General features: G+C 28.8%; 1 protein-coding gene across 4 annotated transcripts in view; it reads right to left on the bottom strand.

Moving 5' to 3' along the window:
* Positions 1-6,542, bottom strand: part of LOC122506403 (beta-hexosaminidase subunit beta-like) — a 128,301-nt gene extending 121,759 nt beyond the window's left edge. For all 4 annotated transcript variants that reach the window (XM_043618546.1, XM_043618550.1, XM_043618548.1 and 1 more), the window contains exon 1: positions 6,288-6,542. In XM_043618546.1, coding sequence (XP_043474481.1) covers positions 6,288-6,470 — 183 coding nt within the window. In that variant the 5' untranslated portion in view covers positions 6,471-6,542. The remainder of the gene's footprint in view (positions 1-6,287) is intronic.
* Between the last annotated feature and the right edge of the window lie 15,375 nt (positions 6,543-21,917).

Below are 21,917 nucleotides of genomic sequence, written 5' to 3'. Positions count from 1 at the left end.
GTTGCGGTAATACAGATGAATACATATTTTCAGTGACACGCCGATGTTACTTTTATTTTTATAAAAAAAATTTATAAATTAAAAAAAAAGAATTTCATGTTATTCTCATGTCATGTATGCTTGGAATGTATTAACATTCCTGTCAAAGAAAATTTGTTTTGCTATATTTACCTAAATATTTACCATCGTGAGGTCTCGAACGCAAGACGCTGGGAGCAGATGCTCTACCAACTGCGCCACGGAGGCTCATGAATGGAAAGTTAGAATATGCATACATACGAAGGAAGTATGAAAATATGCTCTGTAACTTGAAAGTGGGATTTTGTAATTGCAACAATAGTATATTATAATGAAGAAGTTTACACCGAGAGGCATATATTTATACTCGTGCTCGCATAAACGGATATACCTCCAGGAGAATAGACTCGCGCCTGCGCAAACACGTGGTCAAGACAAAGTCTTTCACTACACAACTGCAGGCAAACATTATGCGCAGGCGCAAGTCTATTCTTCTGGAGGTATATCCGTTTATGCGCGCGGAGGCTTATATTTAAGGCTTACGGTGTAAACTCCTTCAATGTACATTATATTTAATATATATTACAGAAGAATATTAAAATATCAGGAATCATTTAAAAATTAATTTTAAATGAAAGATTAGTGCAATAAATTTAAGCTTAATGAATAAAAAAAATTATATTCTAACTTTTCATTTAAATAAACAGATTTTACAAAATTATTTGCCGAATTAATTTATTAAAAAAATTTGCCATTATGAATAACAATAATGCCAAATGCAAATAAATAGATACCGAATAATTACATTACACCATTAAAACAAATACGAGACTTTTATATACAGTACCGTCCGCAATTGTCAGTCCACCCATCACGGAGTAATAATAAGGAGACTGTACTACCAGTGAGATACCGTGCCAAATGTCTGCCTTGGTTCACTGAGTAGTAAAGACTTCTCAAAAATAAAGCGCATGCGCAGTTTGCAACTATCTTCGTCACTCTTGAAAGAACGATGAGAGAGATCATTATTTTGACGTGCGAGTTAGAAAGTGTGGTTATGTTTTATTGTTGACAACAGCAACTATACGGGAAAATCAAGATTTAAATAAGAAAAAATATTAATTAACAAACTGCAAAGAGAAGAGTAAGTACAATATATTATAATATTAATAAATTGTAATATAGGTGTGAGTAGATATTAGTAAAAAGATTATTTTTGTCGAACCGGAGTAATTCTTTTCTTTGTATGATAAAGTGAATGAATACAATATAATATAATGCTATAATCGCTATAATGCTAATATAATTAATATCTACTCACACATTTCCTATATTACAATTTATTAATATTATTTAATAGTATAATATATATTGTCAACAGTAAAACATAACCACACTTTCCAACTCGCACGTCAAAATAATGATCTCTCTCATCGTTCTTTCAAGAGTGACGAAGATAGTTGCAAACTGCACATGCGCGTTATTTTTTAAAAGTCATTACTACTCAGTGAACCAAGGCAGAAATCTGGCACCAGTTTGACTAGGGGATACGCTGGAGAGCAGTCTCCTTATTATTACTCCGTGCCACCCATTTTTAAAGGAATGACAAAAATTTTTTAACATAAAATTCATGAAAACTAAAATTTTTTTTGGTTTATATTTTGAAAGACGATAAAATTTCGAAAAGAATAAGACCTTACAGAAGTCATTTGGCCAAAATTTGTAGAAGATATTCCTAAAAATCGTCATTTTCAATGTTTTACAAAAATTTAAATAACTTCTAAAATAATGAACGCTTTTTAATAATCTTAGGCTTATTTTAAAGGTCTTTTTCTACGGAATAAGAATTACTTATAGGCATTAACCTGTCATTTTTAACTTGGAATAAGCATGACGTCAAAATTAGACAAAAAAATTGGAAAAATTTGAAATCAATTTTTTGTACTAAAAACTATTCTAGAACATATATTGGGGATTTAAAATTGCAATGCGACACATAGTGACCATAACGTGAACTAAAAAAAATGGTTACTGTGGGTGTACAAGGTTGCAAAAAATGTTAATATTTAAAGTATTCTAATGTTTAAGAAATATTTGTTAAGATAGTTGGTCATTATTTATCTTTTTATTGAAAAACTACTTAAAATTAAAACAGAAAAGTCACAATATAAGTTTATATTTTTTTAAATTTGTACACCCATTTCGTCCATTTTTGGTGTAAAACACTAGCGACACCGAGCCCGCGGTGGTAATTTTCATTGCCAATAAAACATGATATGGTGTAGATTTTTCAAGAAAATTTAATAAAAATATATGTTTGAGTTTCAAAAATTATTTTTCTTTTAATAATATTATTTCAAATTTTTTGAATTTTTTTGTCCAACTTTGACGTCATGCTTATTCCAAGTTAAAAATTACAGGTTAATGCCTAAAAGTAATTCTTATTCTGTAGAAAATGGTCTTTAAAATAAGCCTAAGATTATTAAAAAGCGTTCATTATTTTAGAAGTTATTCAAATTTTTGTAAAACATTGAAAATGACGATTTTTAAGAATGTCTTCTACAAATTTTGGCCAAATGACTTCTGTAAGGTCTTATCCTTTTCAAAATTTTATCGTCTTTCAAAATATAAACCAAAAAAAATTTTACTTTTCATGAATTTTATGTTAAAAAATTTTTGTCATTCCTTTGAAAATGGGTGGACTGACAATTTCGGACGGTACTGTAAGGACATTGTTTAAATATTACTAGAAGAATAATAAAACAATAAAGAATATTTCAAGAAACAGTAAAAAATGCTTCATGTCAATCATACTCAAAATTGAGATTTGCATATAATTATAAAATGACAAAAAAGTAAGGTTACTTTTTGTGCAATGTGAATGAAAAAAATAACAACCTAACAAGATGGTTGGTTTTACCAAGAAGCTTGTGTTAATTTCATTATATTTGTTTAACTTGTCCAATGTAGTTCGCTTTACCAGCTCTCACTAATTATCAAAATCAAGTACAAAGTAAATTCAACAAAAGTCATTTTAACCATCTAAAAAATTAAAAGTACATTCAACTTCACAATTTTAATTCATATTACTAAAAATTTAGTTAATATAAGAATATAACTACAAATATTTTAACTACCCGGTAAGAAGCGAGGAATTGAAAAGAATTCAGAAGTTCATTTCTTTTGAATGGGCGAATTTCCAAAATAATCCAATTCCTCGGTAGAGCAAAAAAAAGTAGCAAAATCTATTATTCTTAATTGACTTCACCAAAATATGAAACGCGCATTCAAAAGAGTGAGAGAGTACAACAAATCAGTAGAAATTTCTATTCCACTGCATTGCTTTACTATCACTTAATATTTCACTTGAAAAAAGGTTAGGTTTTGAAAACTTGACGTTAAACTTTGAACACTTGAAAATTTCTTTCATTTATGTCAATAAGAGAATTTTTTATTTTATCGTAAGCACTGTACGCTTTTAACCATATTTTCACTAGTTTTAATATTTCATTTTAATAATATAGCACTGAAATCACAATGAAATTCACACGACGCGAAAAATAGCTGTCACTGCGTTTTATTTTAAGACAATAACTAGAGGAGCTCCTACAAATAATTGGATCCACATAGCACAATATCTTGCTGTAAGTTTGTGGTGTGAATTACACGTATAGTTTGTAAGGATAGGGTTGTATACTTGTGGTAAACTTAAGGTAAACTTTAAATTTCCGCCATTACGGTAAGCTTACAAGTAAAGGTTATTGTAAGCTTACATGTAAAGGTTACTGTAAGCTTACAAGTAAAGGTTACTGTAAGCTTACAAGCAAACTTTACTGTAAGCTTACAAGAAAAGGTTATTGTAAGCTTACAAGTAAAGGTTACTGTAAGCTTACAAGTAAAGGTTGTTGTAAGCTTACAAGTAAAGGTTATTGTAAGCTTAAATGGTAAGGTTGTGGTAAGGTTACTATAAAGTTGTAAGGTTGAGGTAAGGTTGTGGTAAGTTTACTAAATAAGGTAAATCTTTACAAAATAATTTATAATATAATAAAAAAATAAATAAAAAATTTTTTAAAAAAATTTTTGGTCTTGTTCCATTTTGGAAATCTAACAAGCCGGTGAAAATCTTGAAAACAAATTTGGGAGGACTGGGATTCGAACCCGGGATCGACGCGCATAAACCTAACATCCTAACTAACTGAGCTAAGTAGGGAACTGACAAAGAAAAAATACATTTTGCTTTTAAAGAGTTAGTCATCTTCTTGGTTCACCTTAAAAGCAATATTGATTTTTTCTTTGTCAGTTCCCCACTTAGCTCAGTTAGTTAGGATGTTAGGTTTATGCGCGTCGATCCCGGGTTCGAATCCCAGTCCTCCCAAATTTGTTTTCAAGATTTTCAACGGCTTGTTAGATTTCCAAAATAGAGCAAGACCAAAAATTTTTTTAAAAAATTTTTTATTTATTTTTTAATAATATTATAAATTATTTTGTAAAGATTTACCTTATTTAGTAAACTTACCACAACCTTACCTCAACCTTACAACTTTATAGTAACCTTACCACAACCTTACCATTTAAGCTTACAATAACCTTTACTTGTAAGCTTACAACAACCTTTACTTGTAAGCTTACAATTACCCTTTACTTGTAAACTTACAATAACCTTTACTTGTAAGCTTACAACAATCTTTACTTGTAAGCTTACAATAACCTTTTCTTGTAAGCTTACAATAACCTTTTCTGGTAAGCTTACAGTAAAGTTTGCTTGTAAGCTTACAATAACCTTTACTTGTAAGCTTACAATAACCTTTACTTGTAAGCTTACCGTAATGGCGGAAATTTAAAGTTTACCTTCAGTTTACAACAAGTATACAACCCTATCCTTACAAACTATACGTGTAATCCACACCACAAACTTACAGTAAGATATTGTGCTATGTGGGGAAAGATTAGGCTTTTTCAAATTGTTTGTCAAAAGTTCTATTCCTTTTAATGCGTTTCTAAAATTCGAAGCAGTCATTTGAAAAGAATAAACAATTCCTATTCGTTTGAATTGACTACGTAGAATCGTTTAAAGTCGATTGAAAAGAATAGCTATTTCTTATTTTTTTCAGTTCGCTTTTACAAGATTTACTTTGTCGATTTAAAGGATAGGATTCTGTATTTTTTTGGAACGTTGAGAAGCAGAAAAATTTTGCGCATTCAAAAAAATGGAAACTCTTAATTCTTTTTTATCATCTCATTGACACGAACAATAGAGAAGAATTAATTTTTCTGATATTTTGCTGTTCACAGAGGAATTGGGTTTTTTTGGAAATTCGCCTATTCAGAAAGATTAAAAAATCCTCGTTTAACAGAATATTTCTGGAAATTTAATCTTTTTCTATTTCTCGCTTCTTACCGGGTAACGATAAATTGTTAATTTCGTATTGAATTTTTTTTCAGTGAATAATTAACAAAAAAATTATTCAATTTATGAATTTTGAAATTAAGTTCTTAAAAACATATTTACAGTACTAAGCCGAAGTTTACTTGCCAAGATTTGGCATTACTATGGTGAAAACATTTATTCTGTACTACGCCAAGATTTTCCTGACAAGGTTTGGCATAACTATGGCGGAACCATTTATTCTGTCCTGCGCCAAGATTACCCTGCCAAGACTTGGCAAAATGCTGGAAGAACAAATGGTTCTGTCCTGCGCCATTTGTCACTGTTGGCATTGTACAGAGATTTCCCATTGGGAACTTTTGCCCGCACCATACAGCGATTAAACACTTCACAAAAAGTTTTATATTTTGTTTATTATTAAAGTTAAAAAGCTCAAAAAGGTCTCTTTTTAAAGCTCTTTTCTTGAGCTTTAACACTATATAAAATAGAAATTAAAATAATAAATTTGTTAATGTTTAAAAAATTTTATTCCAACATTTTTCAATTTTTTTTTTGGTTTTTTTAAAGCGACACAGTTTTTTAGAAAATCATCGCATGTGAATCACACTTATGTCATTTGAAAGCTAGTTTTATCACCTGTAAAAGCATTTTTAAAAATTTTTTAAAAATAATTTTTAAGAATAATATGGTCATTTGTTTAAAAAATTAGCCATTTTCTTCAACTGTTGATAACTCAAAAACGGTTGGTTTAAAAAAAATGTTTAAGAACATAAATTGTTCATTTTTACATGAACTATAAATAATATTAAGTTAAATACCCGAGCATCACGTAATATTACTTGAATGTTAATTCGTTTTTGTGTGAGCATTTTTAAAAACGTACCTCAATTTTAAAACTGAGAGGTCGCAAAATAAGGGAATTATTTCCCATAATTCTTTTCCATGGTACAGGCCATGGTTCACCTTCCGTTGCTGGAAACCATGGACCGAATTTTCTTTGATCAATTGAACAAGATAAATTAACAAAGAAAAGAATAGCAAAGATTGAAACTAAAATTAATTTCATTATATACTTTTTTCTTTCAATTCTGACCTGCTTCGCATCTGCGAGTTGAAAGCCTACTAACAAACGATGGATCTCTTGATTTCTTAATCGACAGAGAGACTATCATTTAGCCATTTAACGTTATCGTTTAATACTCAAAGGCCATTGGTCAAGTGGGAATTACCGTCACCCATTATAACTTGTCTAATCTAAAACATTTGTCAATTTAAAAAGCAAAGAAACAATAACATTTCCTTAACAAAGTACAGTAAAACATATCAAAATTGATTTATTAAATTATTTATAATACATTTTCTTTTTGTATTATAATGCTTTACGTAATTTGGATTAGTTTTTTTAAACGAATTTATTTTTGGGCAAAGTAAAGATAGATGCTCACAGATACATAGATGGACCGTTCTTCATTTCTCAGAAATGAATGACAATACATAGTTAGTTTTAGACAAATTTGATGAATTAAAAATTTTTTGGTCTACATATTTTTTTATCTACCATTTTGAATTTTTGAAAACTGCTTTTAAATTCGTAATTAGCAACTCCGAAGTACCCATTTTTAAAAGAATTGGATTATTTTAAAACTTTTTTTCTCCGTCATATTAGATTCGACATTTTCAATTTTTGAAATCTGATAACAGATCAACGATTCCGAAATCCCCCGAATACCCATTTTGAGGTCAATTTGATGAAGAAGTTTTGTTGAGCAAAATGAATGGAAATTTGCAAACAAATTTTTCGTTTTGACGCCATTTTGAAAAAAGTGAAGTTGGAGTAAAAAATAAGTAAAAAGGGAAGCCTGCCCGAGTCGAACTTTTAGACCTGCTTACCTCCCCTTCTAGAAAAGATCGATTGACCACGATTCAAAACGATAAAAAGTTATCAACTCTCCAATCGTTTACAATTGTCGCCAATTGGGATACAGTTTAACACGATTCAGAACAATTGGGAGCTAATCGTTTTCAATTGTCGGCAATTGGGAGATATTTAACACGATTAAGAACGATTCAGAGCTAATCGTTTTCAATTGTCGCCAATTGGGGTATATTTAACACGATTCAGAACAATTGAGAGTTAAGAAGTGTTATTCTGTAGGGAGTATGCGCAGTGTCAAGTGTGCATTGTCATGTATCTGATCATCTGTTTTTATTCTGTGTTTCTTGAAAAATAAAAAGTTAAATATTATTGAGTTTTCAGTGAGTATTGTGTCTTACAAGTTGTGAAAAATTTTGCCATGCATTTTTATACGAACAGTTCGATTTGTAAGTTTAAGTGTGAAAAAGAGTGTCAATATTTAGGTTATATAATAAGAATACATTTTTTATAGGTTAGTTGATAAGTGTCAAAGTGGATACGAAGAATTATTGTGCACTATAAAAACTAAATTCTTAAAGTATTTACAACTTAAACGTGTTTTTTCTTACATTCGACTCATTTTTGGGGTTAAAAAATTAAGGAAATTTCCTTATAGGTCTTGAAATCAATTTTCAATTCAGAATTTTAGTCAATATATGGACTAATGGTAGGTTGTTTTTGTTAATCAAAAAGAGTGTTGTAACCTGTGTTCTTGTTAAAGTCATTGAATAATAAAAAAATTTCAGAAAAACTGTAAACAAGTTGAAATTATTATTTCTTTTATACAAAAACCTACTATTTTTTTGACAGTCAATAAATAACTCTCAAAGAAGGTGCAAGGAATTTTCATTGACTTTTTTGAATCTCTCATGCAGCGACTCTATAACAAAGAGTATAACATTAATTCGCTATTTCAATAAAAATATTTATGGAATTTAATTCAATTTCATATTTTGTTTATTACGGATATTTTCCTTGCTAGTTTTTACGTTGAAGGAGGTTGTTTACAGGTATGCAGACATTCAGAAAAAATATTAAATTGACATTAAAGGATTTTTTAATATTATTGTTACTCGTATCTTCTGGAAGAACAAATATTAATTTTGAAGAAAAAAATTTGAAACTTACAAAAATTGTTTATTTAGTCATTTTGCATATGATCAAAGTTTTCTTCATATTAAAAGGTTAAACTTTTTAAAAACTGATTCGATTTAAGTCAGTGATGGTTTATTTTCTTCAAAAAATGATTCTCTATAACTTGACCGTTCAGATTTATAAACAAATAGGTTCACCGTTTTAAAAATATGCCTATTTGTTTTAAAAAAGTGATTTAATTTTAAAACATTTTTTAAACAAATAAAAATATTTTTAAAACGGTGTATTTGTTTATAAATCTGAGCGGTCAAGTCATAGAGAACCACACTGAAAAAAAGTGCTGTTGAATCAAATATCTCCATGCTATTGAATTCCTCGTCATTGATTCAATGACACATTTATTAATCGAAAAGTATATTGCTTAAAATGAAAAAATGAAACTGTTTAAATTAAAAGTACGGTACTGTAGAATTAATGATATTGTGCAAATTGTTTCTATAGTTCATCTATATATAGCAACAGAATTATTTTTTTGCTTCTTTGACATTATTCATTTGAAGCATCTAATAGATAAATTTGAAGAAAATGCGTGTAAATTTAAATCAAATGAAAAATTGTTTGCTCTAAAGAAGCGCGCTCTGAAAACGAAAGCATATGCTTTCGTTTCAATGAGTGGTGCTATTGCGGACTGCCTATAGCATATGCTATAAAAATAAGAACACTATGTTTTGAGACATTGACAGGTACTAAATTTATTGAAATACTTACCCACATATATTTATATGTTTATTAAACCTGTCGTTTTTGAGATTCCAATATAAAAATGTATTATTTAAATTCTTTTAATTAATTAATGACTAGTTAAATATAAATTCCCTATATAAATTCCCTTATATACGCGAAAAATCTCGAGCACGGTATTTAACCACAAAGTAAGTGCCCAACGTTGAGAAGCGGATGTATTACATTGCAGCGCGGCGGTTCTCGTCTATCACGGAAGTTAAGCGTCGTTGGTCGCGGTTACTAAATGGATGGGTGACCGCTTGGGAATAGCCGTATTTTTCTGACTAAAAAAGATAAGTGTGTTTGAATGTGTATGTGTGTGTGTGTTTAGCCGTTGGAAAAAATGAAAATAATAATAAAGATGTATATGTTAGTGTGAAAAATTGAAAAAAAGATGTGTATAAAAAGTGTTGTATTAAAGGTGTGAGAATTAATTATAGTATATAAAAAACATGTGAACAAAAATTCCCTTTTTTCAATTTATCGTTGGTATATATTTAACCACATAAAAGAATTGAATTAACAGTATGGTGTTATTCAATCGATAGCAACAACTAAAAAAATTAAGAGTACAAATTTTTGAATCATAAAAATGATGCTTTTAAATTTAAAAGTTATAGTCATTGACTCAAAAGCATATACTGTTAAATTAAAAAATTTTGTTTATTGATTCAAAAGGATTCACCTTCGAATTAACATAGTATGCTGTCAATTTGAGAAATATGCTTTTGTTTCAAAGAAAGTGATACTATCGAATCATTAGAATCGGTGCTTTCAAAACAACAGCATATACGTTAGGCAGCCCGTTATGACACTATTCAATGAATCAAACCCATATGTCATTGATTCAACAGCATTTTTTTCTCCGTGTACGTACTGACAATTAGTTAAAAATAACTAAAGTTTCAGTAAATTTTTTTTTGACTGATTCAATAAGTCAAGTTTAACCAAATTTTCAGTTATTTTTTTACTGAAAATCAGTTGTTTTTTCAGAAGCAAAAAGTCAGTCACTGATTGTCAGTTAAAACCACGATGTTTAACTGATTCAAATTAAGAGAGTTGATCATATGCAAAATGACTAAACAATTTTTGTAAGTTTCAAATTTTTTTCTTGAAAATTAATATTTGTTCTTCCAGAAGATACGAATAACAATAATATTAAAAAATTCTTAAATGTCAATTCAGTATTTTTTCTGAAGGTCTGCATACCTGTAAACAACCTCCTTAATACAGGCAATTAATTAATGGGTGATTCAATTTAAAATGTCATTTTCATGTCCTGCCCAAAAATCTGGAATACTAGTTCATATATAAAAGTTTTTGAAGTCAATTAATTTTCTTAATCACTCCTTCTACTTAAATTAATAATTCTTAGTCGCTAGAAATTTTCTAAAAAAATTTGGCAGAAGAATTAGAAGGAAAATGTCAGTGGTGTCCCTTGTCCGCACTTAAGAAATCAGAACTTTACCTAATAATAAAAATTTTGATTCTCACATTTTTAGTACCAGAAAAATTATTTTGTACAGCTAAGAGTCTATATTTTTATATAGTAATTGTGCTAGCAGAATAATTTTGATCCAGTGCTAGAAAAAAAATCAAAATCGCCTGTCCGTAAGTTTCATATTTTTAAGTAATTATCGCAAATTTTCAATATCATGTCTGATATTTAAATAACCTAGTGCAGATAATTGCCTTATTAAGCGTTAATAGTATTGGTGATATGTATAGCTTCTTAAAGAAAAAACATTACAACATTCTATCACATCTATAACTTGTACGGTTGGTGGCAGAAAGCGAGCACACCATGTCAGTGGTGTCCCCATCAAAAAATTGTTCATAATATTAATATTTTTTAAATTTTATTGTATCTCGAGATTATCCATTAAAAATCATGGGACAGAATTATCAGTTTTACGAAATTTATTGTTTTGAATTATTAATTTACACACAAAATTCATTTCGAATTATATAAATTTACTCGAATTTTCGTCCCTTCGATCGAATTATAATTTGCATGAAATATTTATAGACAATTGACTGGTATTATCCCTTCCAGACCGCGTGCAGCGGCTGTTATAGTATCCAGGGGTTCATTTATTTTAATTATATTTGATTTAATGATAATTGATAGTGCTGCAATTGATAAATTTTTTAACATAAAAATACTTATAAGTATCATTTATGATCAATTTTTGAGTTTTTAACATGCCAATAGTTTGTCTATATGAAGTTTACTCTATATTATTGATCACATTTTATTCGTTTAATTATTATAATTTATCTTTGCTTTGAATCCTCACTTGATCTAGCTTTACCAGGAGGAGAATCTACTAATTTTGATTTTAATGATATTGATAGAAGACTTTTGATATTGTCTTTGAAGATTGGATCATCTTTTAATCTTGTTTTTACTATTTCTTCTTCTGATATTGTCTTTGCTTATTAAATCATCATTCAAATTTTGGCTTCACTGAGTAAATCATCATTTGACCCTACGTTTACTGGGTATATCATCTTCTGATCTTGTTTTTACTAGTTCTTCTGGTAATGCCTTTGATGTTTAAATCACATTTTGATCTCGCCCCTAATGGGTAGATCATCTTCTCAGATTCTGTTATTACTTTTTTTATTTCTTCTATTTTATTTCTTTGCTGATTAAATCACCGTTTATTCTTACATTTACTATGCGCATCTTCTTCTAATGTTGTGTTTACTAATGTTCTTCTTCTGAAGATATTGTCTTTGCTGTAAATTACACTGCAAGAAGAAGTATCTTAATTTAATATGTTTTGGTAGTCATTTCCAAGATGTTTTGTAAACGCTTTTTATTTATTTGAAATATCTTAATTTAAGATGTTAAAAGTATCTTCGTACACATTTAGGATTTATGCTGGGGAATAATAAATAATGATTTTCTCTTTTGTTATTTTTCATCATTTCTAGTAGTTTTAATAAATGATTTTAACATCTACATAATGTTTTAGTTGAATACACCGAATCCGCCACCATATCTTACAACTTTCAAAAATAAAAAAATCAGTGTGCGCCAAGAGCTGTAAAATTTCACTGCATTAAAATTTTAACAACCGCTTCTGACAGAAATATGCTTAATACATGTCAGCAACTGCCTGCTTTTAAAAATTTTGAAAAATATTGTTTTGAGAGAGAGAGAGAGAGAGAGAGAGAGAGAGAGAGAGAGAGAGAGAGACGCAAACAACAAAGTGTTCGCCACCATACCTTACACTTCCCTATATAATAAATAAAAAAATTTTAGTAATAAGTAATTAAATAAGTATATGCAAATAAGTTTAAACACAACCGAGCGAGGGATATATCGCTACCCGTGTGGAAATTTGTCACGTATCTGTACCGTAATGATATAGTTTCACTAGTTGCTATCTAGTTGCGATACCGTGAAATGTTGTAGTAACTATCTTGAAATGTAACGCTACGGACATCAAGTTTCTAGATAGTTTTACTATATCAGAACAATATAGTGAAATATTATAAAGCTATAACACGGGCTCTAGTATAAATTTCATTTTTAGAAACTTGTTTAATACTTCTATATTGATTTACGGTAAATATATTTGTAAAAATTAATAATAATAATAATTAATAACATATGTAGGGGAGAGGGCCCTAAGGTGGTCACCCATCTTTTGAACGACTGTAGATTTTAAATGGAATTATATATAAAGGTCAATAATACGGCGTTTGAAACTTTATCTTATTACCTAACTTCCTATCATAAAGTTTTTTTTATTTCATTAATAAAAAAAAAGTTATGGCACTTTTTAAAAAAAGTTGAAAATTCGACTTTTAAAAAAGTGGCCCCAAGGTGGTCACCATACAAAAATTCACTAAAAAAGTTTTAAAAAAATGTAAAAAACGTATTACTAAGTTGTTTATTTAATATTAATTGTTTTTCAGGATCACAGAAACATATTACATATTTTTTTTGCACTTTGTCCTTTCGTCAAAAATGATACTTTTTGTGTATGTATTAGATAGGTAAAATTTTGAAAATAATTCTATTTCATTATTATTCATCATAAAACTTAAAAATTGATAAAATTCACATTCACAGTGATAAATGTTGATAAATATGGCGTATAAACACATTTTCATAAAAAATCAAAAGTGACCACCTTGTGGCCAAAAAAGTGTCCACCTTAGGGCCAAGACACAATTTTTTAAACGTCAATGAAAAAATTTTTTAAAGCACAATATTAATTATATTCATTTGGAATATTATTGTACGATATATAAAGATAATTATAACGATTTTTACTAATTTAAAATGGTTAATTTCGATGATTTTAACACCCTGAGAAAAAAATTTCTCGATCATTTAAAAACAGAAATTTTACGACGTTCACGTTACAAAGAGACTCATACGACTATTTACCTCAAAACTTTACTAAAATCTTTGTCTTCTCAAATAATAACAATAACAAAAAACATTTGAAGATACTAACTAATATACAAAAATTTTCTTAGGGTGACCACCTTAGGGCCCTGACCACCTTGGGGCCCTCTCCCCTACAATATAATTATATAACAATATTAACAAAGTTTATAATTATAATATATAAACTATTATTAATTTTTAACAATATTAAAGATTTTAAAAGGTGCAATAATTTCATTTAATTTAAAAAAAAATTTCGATTATTCGCTTTCTTCTTTTATACCACTCTCTAAATCTGAATATGTGAAATTTCACTTATTGTACGTTATAAGTCGTCCTCTCGATCAATAAGTGCATATACACTTATAAATAAGTGAATTTTTCACTTATTCTGAGTGAAATTTCACTTATTATAAGTGTATATGCACTTATTGATCGAGAAGACGACTTATAACGTACAAATATGTGAATTTTCACATATTCAGATTTAGAGAGCATATTTTATTTTTAACAAGTCCAGTTATTTATTTGTTATTATTTTAAATTCTAATTAAGAATTTCAACCTATACTACACTTCACATTATTAACATAAATCACTTAAATTAAGACGGAAAAATATCGCACGCACGGGGGTTCGAACCCTAGACCTTTGGGACGCAATACGAATACACATACCACACAACCACGCTGACTTGGAAGATGTGTTGCTTAAAATACCTTTTCAGTTTCGAGACTGCAATTTTTGCCTTTATTTATAATAAATTGTTTGTAAATGGTATATTTAAATCTATATACTTAATAACATTATTAATTACAATATGTAAATAATAATAATAATATTATAAACATAAAGAAATTACTTGCAGATTATGATTGTGAAGTTTCACTAGGCAGAATTGATCTAGATCTACAATATGAAGTAGTTTATGTAGTGAAACTATACAAATTCTAGACCGTATCCCAATGTAAAGCAGTTTCACGAAAGAATTCAATTATTGTCTAAAATTTTAATAAATCCTTCAAAAAAATTCAATTATTTCTATAAATAGTAAAATACTTCGCAAGAATTCAATTAATTTTATAAATAGTAAAATTCTTTGCAGGAATTCAATTATTTTCAAATATTTTCATAAATTGCAATCAATTTCTTAAACTTTAATAAATTCTTCGAAACCTTTCAATTATTTTGATAAATAGTAAAGTTCTTCGCAAGAAATCAATTATTTTCAATACAATTTTAATAAAATTCTTCTTCATAAAATGCAATTGCTTTCGAAATTTCCAATTAAAATTATTAAAGAAACTCCATTAGTTTAAAAAAAAATTCAAAGAAATTTTTCAAAAGAATTTAATTCGGATTTTTAAAAATATTAATAAAATTCTTCGCGAGAATTTAGTTATTTTTCTAAATAAAGAAATTATTTGAAGGAATTCTATTATTATCAAATTTTTTGATAAAATTCTTTGCAACAATTCGAAGATTTTCAATACATTAATTTTAAAATTGAAAATATTTGAAAAGAAAAATTAAAAAAAAATTAAAAACAAAAATGTAAACAACAACTAACTTCAAACTGCGAATAGGTTACCGAAACATGTACTTTTTTATTATTAATTTATAAATATTATTTTTAACTGAAATGTTTTGACATTTTTTTTTAATAATAAAAATATTAATTTATGAATGTTTAAAGTAGGTTATTATTATTAAACAATTTATTTATTTGCTGTAGTGTATTAGTGTCAATAAATGCTTTATTGAATCACCAAAACCAATAACTCAACAAGTCACTGAAAATAAAGCGTCTGTGTTCAGTAAGGTTCCGTAGCATAGTGGTTAGGGCGTTAGTTTCGTAGTCCGTAGTTCGTAGGTCGTAGGTTCAAGTCTCGCGTGCGTTAGATTTTATTTATTTCGTAGGTTTGCGTTTATTCCGATTTTTCTGTATTGTATAGTTATAAGTATGCAATTTAATAATTATATACACCGTTAAATAATTTAATTAACAAATATTTAATTAAAAAAAATTTTTTTTATATATAAATGGATATGTATTAATCCTCACATATATACTAACATTATCTATGAATTCGCTATTGGTCAAGATTAAATTAAAAAAAAGTAAAAATCATTAAATAATAATGCCATTTATTAATAATAAAAGTTATTATAAAAATTAGTTAAAAATGATCTCAAATATGGTATGAGCGAGAGGAAAGAATTCTGTAAGTAAGGGTCAAGCAGTATTTAATAAGGTTCTAGGAACACCTGCTTTACTCCTTTTACCATCTAAATTTGTCGCTAACCAGGGGTTTGCAGGAGGTAATCAGAGTTAACTTGCAATGCAAATAAACTCTGCTTTCATCCTATTTTGTTAAATTAATTTTCAATTATTGAAACGAATATTTAAATAATAATTCTTTAAAGATTCGCGCCACCAGGAGGTCATGACCCTTGGACAAAACATGTAAATATAGTATATGAAACTTGATCTGATTCCTCACAGAACGCAGCACCAGCATTTTGAAAATTGATGTCGATTCTTCTGCGTAATCGTTGAAGGGTCAAACAGACCCGAAGGAATAAACGGGAAATGCAACGTGAAAAACGTTTTTCCAACCACCGGGGAATGACGTAGGAGCTTGCGTTTGCGTGTTTCCCTTCAACTAGTGGAATACGCTTTCAGCGACGCTGCTCTAGTCTCTCTCACTATGGAGTACGTCGAATTATCGATCCAATCTCACGTACCCGCTAATTCATTGATCGAAAAATAACTTGAGGGTTAGAAAATTCTTCTTTTTTTCTATCTCTCCATAAAAATCAATCTTCTCTTTTCTCTTTATTCACGCCACACAAAAAAAGCGTCCAAAATTCTTTTGTTCTTTTAAATTTAATAATTTCAAGTTCGTTGGACTTTCACTGAACCTGAAGTTAAATTGAAGGTGGGGGAAAAATATTTTCCACCACTATGTATATATGTTACCGGCAAAGTATGAAATCCAGGCATTTTATAAAATGCCTAGGCAGTATATAAAAAGCCTGTCCATTTCAGGCAATGTATATAATTAAATTATTTTTTCATATATTGCCTAGGCATTTTATAAAATTCCTAGGTATTTTATAAAATGCCCATCGAGCATAAGGTAAAGTATATAATAGTCTCAGCAGCTTGAAACGTCTACCTTTTTCTATAAACACTTTCCACGATTTTTCTATTACAAATAGAAAATAATAAGTATATAACAATAAGTATTTTAGCTATGTTTACATAGCTGCATGTTAGCAGTGAGTAATTTTATACAATGAAGTTCAATATTTCTAACTCTTAAGAATAATACTTAATTAACAGAAAATACAAATTTTGTCAGTCAATTCTCACATTTTGAGGTAATCAGTCGCAGAAACATAAATTTGAACTTAAAATGAGTGCAGAAATAGGAAATGTTTCAGTGACAAGGGATAGATTTTTTCCGAATTTTCTAAAATTAAAAATGCAATGGCAAAAAACAGTATATTTTTATCAGACGAACGGTATAAGCAGTTGATAAGTGATGTTAATAATGTTAAAGCTACCGAGAAAAAGGAACAGGCCAAGGTTTTGTAAAATGTTCTTGTAAAAAACTGTCAAAGCAACAAATATTTATGCATAAAAAATAAGGTCCAGTGTCAGTCGAAATGTCATTCAAGTATGCCGTGTTGTAACAAATAAATTACAAAAGAAAGTTAATATTTTTATAACAGAAAAATGTATATTATTTGAAATAAAACTAAATTTTATACTTTGCCTAAAGTCTAGTGGGCATTTTATATAATGCCTAGGCAATGTATAGAAAATCTTTTTTTTATACACATTGCCTGAGACAGACAGGCATTTTATATACTGCCTAGGTATTTTATAAAATGCCTGATTACATACTTTGCCGGTAACATATATACATGTTGTCTTTTGTTACCCTCTCGTGTTACAGCACTGTTAGGTGAAACGTAGCTTCATTGATTGCGACGTCGTACTCGCCGGGGCCACGAAAGGAAAATCCAAACCTCACAACTCTTTCGAGTTCTATACCATTCAGATCAGCTTTTATTATAGTTGAAAGAGTTATCCTTTCGTAGACTAATTTTTCTTCCATTTTCACGTGACAAATTATTTTCCGTCATTCTCAATATCAAATTTCCTTCTTTTAGGGAGGATAATTATTAATTAGTAGTTTAGAAGTCACATACTACATTCCCATTAATTAACTACATTGATAATTAGTTTATGATTTTGAATCAGTATTCTGCTAATTAAAAAGATTTTCGAAATATATAAAAACTATAGATATTTAAAATTCCATTTCTTGTTCACATTTTTTTCCTGATTGGAAATTAAACTAATTATGCTTCATTATTTTTATCAGGTCTCTAAATCTGAATCTAAATTTTTAGTAAAAACTAAATACTAAAAAAGTATTGCTTATGATCACTTCCTATACTTTACAATTAACAGTGTGTATTCCTAAAATTAATATACACATATACAAAAGCTGGTAAAATATTGATAACAAATTCCTTTTTCGTGGAAATTTTTTGGTTATTGTTAACGGGAGGTTCCCGTTCTAAGATCCAAAAATTGCCAAATTTTCAGGACTTGTTTTTTGGTACAAAATAAAGTATTGTGCAAAAACATTTTGATAGGTTTTGTTTGTAAATCAAAGACGTAATTTATTAAATTTTTTCACATTAAAAAATATTTCAAAAAGTCGCCTCAAGCTCCCGCCAAAAAAGCCGCTCCCGTCGCGAAGTGACCCGCGTTGTTCCTTTTACAGCCTCTGGTTGAGATATGAAATCAAAAAACCAAATAATTCTTAAAATACAAGACATTTGTATTCAATGTTAGTTTTTGCCAATTTAAGTCTAATCGGCTATTCCATGTCCATGCAGGGTTCCTTTTTCTTCTTCAAAAAGCATGTTCCTTTGAACATGTCGTGCTCTTCTCGGTAAACTTTTTCGCGTGTTCGGCATTTTTCTGTCGCGTTGATTATTTACATGATTGTCCCACGTATTCTTAATAACGTAAGGTTAAAAATTAAGCAACAAAAAAAATTTCCTGGCTTTGACTTTTTTAACGATATATGTTACTTTTTTAGATCGATTTTATAAAATAGAATAACCAGAGGAGGTCTTTCATAGAAAGACGAAAGCTCGAATATAAAAATTTATCTAAATAAAGACCAGCAAAAATACACCTGAGTCTTTATGGCTAATAATGGAAGTATAGTTGGGGGTATAAACAATCTGAAAAATCCTTGAGACAATAATGTGCCTCAAGTAGGATAAAAATTATGTACTTTCAAACTTGGGTGACATTTTTTTTTAAATTTCAACAATTCAGAAGTTAAACTTGTTTAACTTTTTTAATGAAGATTTTTGAGAAACTATTAAACGGGGTTATATTATCTATTTAATAAGAAGTAATTTGAATTCTTACAGGAATGTGTGCCACTTATACATAAAGAATGAAATGACTTCAAACATTAAATTTAAAAATTATATACAAAAATATTTAATACAAACATATACTAGTAGTGGTTTTCTACTATTAAATTAGTAGTTAACTAATTAAAAATTAGTATACCTAATATTAATCTAATAATAATAATTAATAATAAATTTTGAAAATTTATTTTAAATAAGAAATTAATATAGAAATTTTTTTCACACGAACATCCGAGACTTATGGGACGTTTTATAGTGACGAAATAGATAATAACAGATCTTTTTGAATTATCTACATGGTAATGTCGATATTTATACACAAACATTGAAAATTTTAATCTTATCAATTATTTTTAAAGAAAATATTTTTTTCTCAATGTGATAATTTTCATCAAATTAATCTCAATTTTTTTTGCCAATTATAAAATAATTTTATACATATTTATTTTTTGGAAAGATTACTATAAATATAAAATGTTGATAAAAAAATTTTTTAAAATTATGAATACAATATTGTCACTATTTTAAAGAATGTTTCTGATCTAAGAATTTATTTTTATATTAGTTTAAAACTGCAATAAAAAAAAAAATATATATATATATATATATATATATATATATATATATATATATATATATATATATATATATATATATATATATATATATATATATATATATATATATATATCTGTCTATCTTATAAAAAGATATCGCCGCCGCCGCTGTTTCAAGATTCTGTAAGGGCGCCCTATCCCAAAAGGGCCGTCAAAACTTATGTCAAAATTGACCTATTTTTTGACATATAGGTCAAAAAGAGGATAAATAACGGCCTCACATTACGTCAAAATCTATGTCTAATTTGACCTATTTTTTTGACCTGTAGGTCAAAAAGAGGATAAATAACGGCCTCACATTACGTTAATATAGGTCAATTTTGAGGGCAGTTTTGACCTAGGCGTCAAAATTTGACAAAAAATTCCCGCTACCCTCAAAATTTAGGTCAATTTTGAGGCCAGTTTTGACCTAGACGTCAAAATTTGACAAACAATTTCCGCTACCCTCAAAATTTAGGTCAATTTTAAGGGCAGTTTTGACCTACGCATAAAAAATTGACAAACAATTTCCACTACCCTCAAAATTTAGGTCAATTTTGAGGACAGTTTTGACCCAGACGTCAAAATTTGAAATTTGTTTTCTTTGAAAACAAAGAATTCCCGCTACCCTCAAAATTTAGGTCAATTTTGAGGGCAGTTTTGACCTAGACGTGAAAGTTTGACAAACAATTTGCGATACCCTCAAATTTTAGGTCAATTTTGAGGGCCTACACATCAAAATTTGACAAAGAATTCCCGCTACCCTCAAAATTTAGGTCAAGTTTGAGGGCAGCTTTGACATAGACGTCAAAATTTGTCAAACAATTTCCGCGCGCAGAATTAATGATGAGGTGAAGTTTGCCATCTGACCTAACAATGTAAGGTAATTTTAAAATTGTGTTTGCTCTTGCACCTATCATTTTGACCTAATTTTTACGTTTTATTTTTACTCCCTCATTTAGTTACGTCATAATCTATGTGTAATTTGACTTTTATTTAACTACAACTTAAAAAGGGACAATAAAGGACAATAAACGTAACTATGATACGTCAAAATCTATGTAAAATTTGACGTCTTTTTAACCTATAGGTTAAAATGGGTCAAAATATATGTCAAAGTTTAATCTAATTTTTGACATATAGATAAAAAAGGTCCATAACTATTGTTACATTACGTCAAAATCTATGTGTATTTTGTCATGTATTGTATGCAATTTATTAAGATGCATTGATATTAAGAAAAAATTACTTTAAATTTATAAAAATTAAAATAAATATAAAAATAGAGATAGGGGGTTGGCGCGCGAAGCGCGCAGGGGGGCGAAGCCCCCCTAGTATATATATATATATATATATATATATATATATATATTATATTTATATTGTATATAATAATAACAGAAAATGCCAACTATAGTTTAATAAGAGTTGTTGTGTTAGTTTTTATTGACTGCAATTAAAGGGTTGTTACTGTTCGTTGCCTATGGATTGACAAAACTTCTTTTTCCTACATTTTTTTCACAGTGAACCTAAGTTGACACTGAAGATACACTGTAAAAAATTTAGGGAGTTAATGGACTCTGGAGTTGGGAGTGAAATTTTTCGATTTAAAAATCAACTCCAAAAGAGAGTTAATTTACTAACTTCCTTCATCAACACCCGCACGAGTTATTTATTCCTTGAGGATTTAGCATTTGGGTGTAAAGTTTTTAGTCTCTTTATCCAACTCTCCTGGCATTAACTCCCCAACGGGTGCGACTTTTATAGAATCCCCTGGGGAGTTAAAATTTAACTCCCTTTTTTTACAGTGTAGTTTCAGGTGCCTCCTTTTTTTAACAACTTTAAATTACTCTCTAAATCTATATTATAGTAGGTGGAGGTACAGCTATTTCTTATGGTCAACATAAAAAATGACGCTAATAACTTTGCCTTATAGGTGCACCTTTTTGATAAAAACGTGAGAGGTGTCTCCAATCACAAACGATTCTCTAATTTCAAAAATTCTACTTGAGAAAACTTCACTCCCCTCCAGGAATGTCATTTTCACTCCGAGTATCACAACAGACAAATGAAAAAAATATTTCCCAATTGTTATGGGAAAAGAAAGGAAAAAGAGATTTTTCCTGTGCCATGCGATTGCATCAAAAGCAAACCCGCTTCGTTGGAGTTGTTCGTGTTCCGGAGGGCGATGGAGAGACGCAAGGGGAGAGTTTGGAATAAGGCGGGTGTGTGT

This window comes from Leptopilina heterotoma, unplaced genomic scaffold, assembly GCF_015476425.1.
Source record: "Leptopilina heterotoma isolate Lh14 unplaced genomic scaffold, ASM1547642v1 Lhet_417, whole genome shotgun sequence".
NCBI classification, from domain to species: domain Eukaryota; kingdom Metazoa; phylum Arthropoda; class Insecta; order Hymenoptera; family Figitidae; genus Leptopilina; species Leptopilina heterotoma.
The sequence above is the reverse complement of the archived record's forward strand: the minus strand, read 5'-3'. Positions and strand labels throughout refer to the sequence as shown.